Here is a 3,408-nt window from a genome sequence, read left to right on the forward strand (position 1 = left end):
AGGGCCATTCCCCTGAATGGCATGTGCAAGAAAGAGGGATTTTCAATTATTAAAAGTGTGGTGTTTTTTAAACACCGGGGGAAGGGAAGGGGGGGGGGGAGGAGGAGGAGAAAGAGCGGGACGCGATAGAGCAGTCCACTGTCCACTCATCAGGGCAGAATAGTACTGAAGAGGAGATCCTGTGCGGAGAGAGAGGATGCGCGCGTGTGCTGGACACGGCGCGGAACATTCTTTGCATTTTTTTTCTTTTTTTTTGCTCACACACAATCGGAGATCAATCATACGACAGCAACATCCATGCACACGGTCGCGGCGGGGGAGACGCGCGCGCGTGCGCATTTAAGAGTGAGAAGAGAACTTGGCGACGGCCTTGGCACCCTCAGAGACGGCGTGCTTGGAGAGCTCACCGGGGAGGATGAGGCGGACGGCGGTCTGGATCTCACGAGAAGAGATGGTGGAGCGCTTGGTGAAGGCGGCCAGCTTGGAGGCCTCATCGGCAATGCGCTCGAAGATGTCGTTGACGAAGGAGTTCATGATGGCCATGGCATCGGTACCGATGCGGGTCTCGGGGTGGACCTGCTTCAGGACACGGTAGATGTAGGAGGAGTAGGTCTCCTTGCGGCTGGTGCGGCGCTTGCGCTTGCCATCGGCACCACGGGTGGCCTTGGAGGCGACCTTGGAGGGGGTCTTGCCGGCGGGCTTCTTGTCAGCGCCCTTGTGGTCGGCGGCGGGGACGGGGGCAGGGACGGAGGACATGGTTGACTGGGGAAAAGGAGAGGGAACGAGAGCGGGGCTCAGGATAGGGGATCACGATCTCAACAGGGGGGAGTGTGTGGCTACTTTTCCAACCGAGAAGGACACCGGCATCGTATGCTTAAATACCCATGTCACTAAGAAGAGATAATATGGGGTTCCAATGTGCACTTAGGGGGGTTCCAACATTTTCGCCAAACTCCACTGCGGGGAAGACCCGCCGGGTCGTCCCCCCCGCCCCCCCCCGACGAGGACGAGATAAGAAGATGCCGAGACAAAACGCCTGGCCCCCCGGAACCCTGTCCGCGCGGGAAAGCAGGGAAGGGCGACCGCCTGCCCGAGCGTCACCGCCCTCGGGCCTCTCGCCCCTGTCCCGGCCCCTGCCCGCACCCCCGTCCGCACCGCCGTCTCGGGCGTCGCCTCAGCCGCCCCGCCCCAGGGGGAGACGCTGCGCACAGGCCGGGAAGGCGAGCCGCCTCCTGGGTTCCAAATGCACATTATGGTCATCTCATACACCCTGGCCTCAGCCTCCACCAGACACCCCCCGTCGACCGCCATCACGTCGGGTTCCCGCGCTAGGACAGCCTTCCGGGGAGGGGGGCGGGGGGGGGGGGGCATCGTACCCGACAGCACCTGGTCCCACACACGCCTTCATCATCATGCGGGCTGGAGTTAATGCCGCCGCTATACTGCATATGCCCGGTTCTTTAGGGAGGGGCAAAGGGGATGGAGCAACAATCACCACATATATATGTCTTGTATAATAATAAACAGCCGACTTTTGCCCTCTTCGGTAACCCTGCGGGCGGAACTCGGAACGCCGGGGTTCCAATTATTCGACATAACGTGACCGACACATGCCGCTCGACTTTTCTCGCCTGTCCCGATCAGCCCCCGCCCTTCTGGCTCGCGATCTCCCCAGCTTGTCCAAGTCCTGTTCCCTAGTCCCCCCCCCCCCTCTCCTCCCCGCCCACCTCACGCTCCCTCCCGAAATACGGCATGTCCACCAGCAGCCGCTACTCCCTGGATGAGGAGGACGTCTCGCCCCCGGGCAGCTCGTCTTCCCTCGGGCGTTTCCTCCAGCGGCGCCCCGGAGACACTCGCCGCGGGAACTACACCCCCCTGCGCGACCTCACTGCTGCTGGCGCCGCCGCCCGGTCCCGGACGTCCAATCCCGACTTTATTGACGCTCAATTCAACCGGCCGAATCACCAGGTACGTGCTGGCTCCACTTGCCCGATCACGGCGGCGCTCATGGCATTGTCTCTCCTCACCCGCTTCGTCCCACTGCCGTCCTGCCGTCCTGCCGTCCTGCCGTCTTGAAATTGGCCCCCCTCCACCGCCCGCTCCGTTCCGCCCCGCCCTCCGATTCATGCGCTGGAGTAGATCCCCTGGAAGTCGGTCTTGGTGGCCATCATGCTGTTCGTGCTCGGGGCCATCCTCCTTACCCTGGCCTCGCTCCTGTTCACCGGGCACCTTGGCGATGCGAAGGTGCGCCCTGCGTCCTGTCCACCTTCCCCCTTGCCTCGCCTGCTCTTGCTGATCTTCTGTCTTGCCCTCTTCCCTCCTCCGCTTGGGTGCGGATAATCCCCCCCCCCCCTACGACAGCCCCACCTCCCTCCAGCATGACGACCGCATCATCCCACTCTTTGTGCTCGGTTCACTGGTGTTCATTCCTGGATTCTACCATGTGTGGATTGCGGTCGCCACCTGGCGCGGGCAGTCCGGCTACAGTTGGTCCCAAATTCCCTCTTTCGAGTAGGCCTCCTCCCCCGCTGGCTTTCGGCCTTTTCCTCCGGCCGTGAAGGGCACATCAAATACACATGCATACACGCCTGGCTGCCGCGGCCTTTGGGGGGATCCGGTCGAGGCAGGAAGGCTTCTCGGGGGTCTCGTCTGGCGCAGAGGGAGGAGGTATCGCTCCCCTCCCCTCCCGAGAAAGCCCGGACATCAGCGGGGAACCCCCCGCACGATCGGGCCAGCGCCCGCCGGGGGAGAGGCTTCTCTTGCCGGGACGGGCTTGAGATCGCGATCGACATGATAATCACACCACACTCGAAATGTCACGTGAAATGACCCAATCGTTTAGGATTGGCGCCTGTTTGTGTCATCTGCCCCGGGGCCGGCCGGGGGGTGCCGGGGCCAAGGGCGCTGTGAGCCGTGGCGCGGTCGGGGGCACGCGCGGGAGGGGCCCGCAACAGGCGACAGGGGAGAGGGGCGGGGGGAAGGCCGCCCTCCGGCGTGGTCGGCGCCTGGTGGAAGGATTCTGTCTCACCAGCAGCAATGTGGGGTGAGCCCGGGGGGAGGGGGGCAGCCGCCCAGACCTGCCTTTAGTCAGACGGACGGGCTGACGGTGGGCGTTATTTCCGTTGGCCTGGCCCGGGCCCTGCCCCGCCCGCGTTTCGAGGTGGTCTGGGGGCTGGTCCCGCTTCCCTGGGTCGGTGGTGGATGGGGGAGACGCTCCCGCGGGGCCGGTCCGCGCCGGCTACATCCGCCGCCCTGGGGTCAACGGAATCCGGCGAGGTGTGCGGAGGGGGTCGGGCGAGGGGGGGGGGGGGGGGGGGGGGGGGGGTGGGGGGGGGGGGGGGGGGGGGGGCGGGGGGGGGGGGGGGGGGGGGGACGCCCCGGCCAGTCGTGTTGTCATTGGGGTCAGTC

The 3,408-nt window shown here is 64.8% G+C and overlaps 2 protein-coding genes across 2 annotated transcripts; both read left to right on the top strand.

Moving 5' to 3' along the window:
* On the top strand, positions 1 to 866 carry H696_00880 (hypothetical protein). The gene has a single exon (XM_009494767.1). It carries the CDS (start codon positions 298 to 300, stop codon positions 760 to 762), a length of 465 nt encoding a protein of 154 aa, XP_009493042.1. The 5' UTR covers positions 1 to 297; the 3' UTR covers positions 763 to 866.
* Positions 867 to 1,752: 886 nt separating this feature from the next.
* Positions 1,753 to 2,515, top strand: H696_00881 (hypothetical protein; the record flags this gene model as incomplete). Its single annotated transcript, XM_009494768.1, has 3 exons — positions 1,753 to 1,968; positions 2,140 to 2,244; positions 2,378 to 2,515. The coding sequence occupies 3 exons, from the start codon at positions 1,753 to 1,755 to the stop codon at positions 2,513 to 2,515; spliced, it is 459 nt and encodes a 152-aa protein (XP_009493043.1).
* Between the last annotated feature and the right edge of the window lie 893 nt (positions 2,516 to 3,408).

Source organism: Fonticula alba (genome assembly GCF_000388065.1).
Source record: "Fonticula alba strain ATCC 38817 unplaced genomic scaffold supercont2.1, whole genome shotgun sequence".
Lineage (NCBI taxonomy): Eukaryota > Rotosphaerida > Fonticulaceae > Fonticula > Fonticula alba.

Coding starts and splice junctions, on each gene's coding strand:
- H696_00880 (XM_009494767.1), top strand. CDS start 298: ATGCACACGGTCGCGGCGGGGGAGACGCGCGCGCGTGCGCATTTAAGA.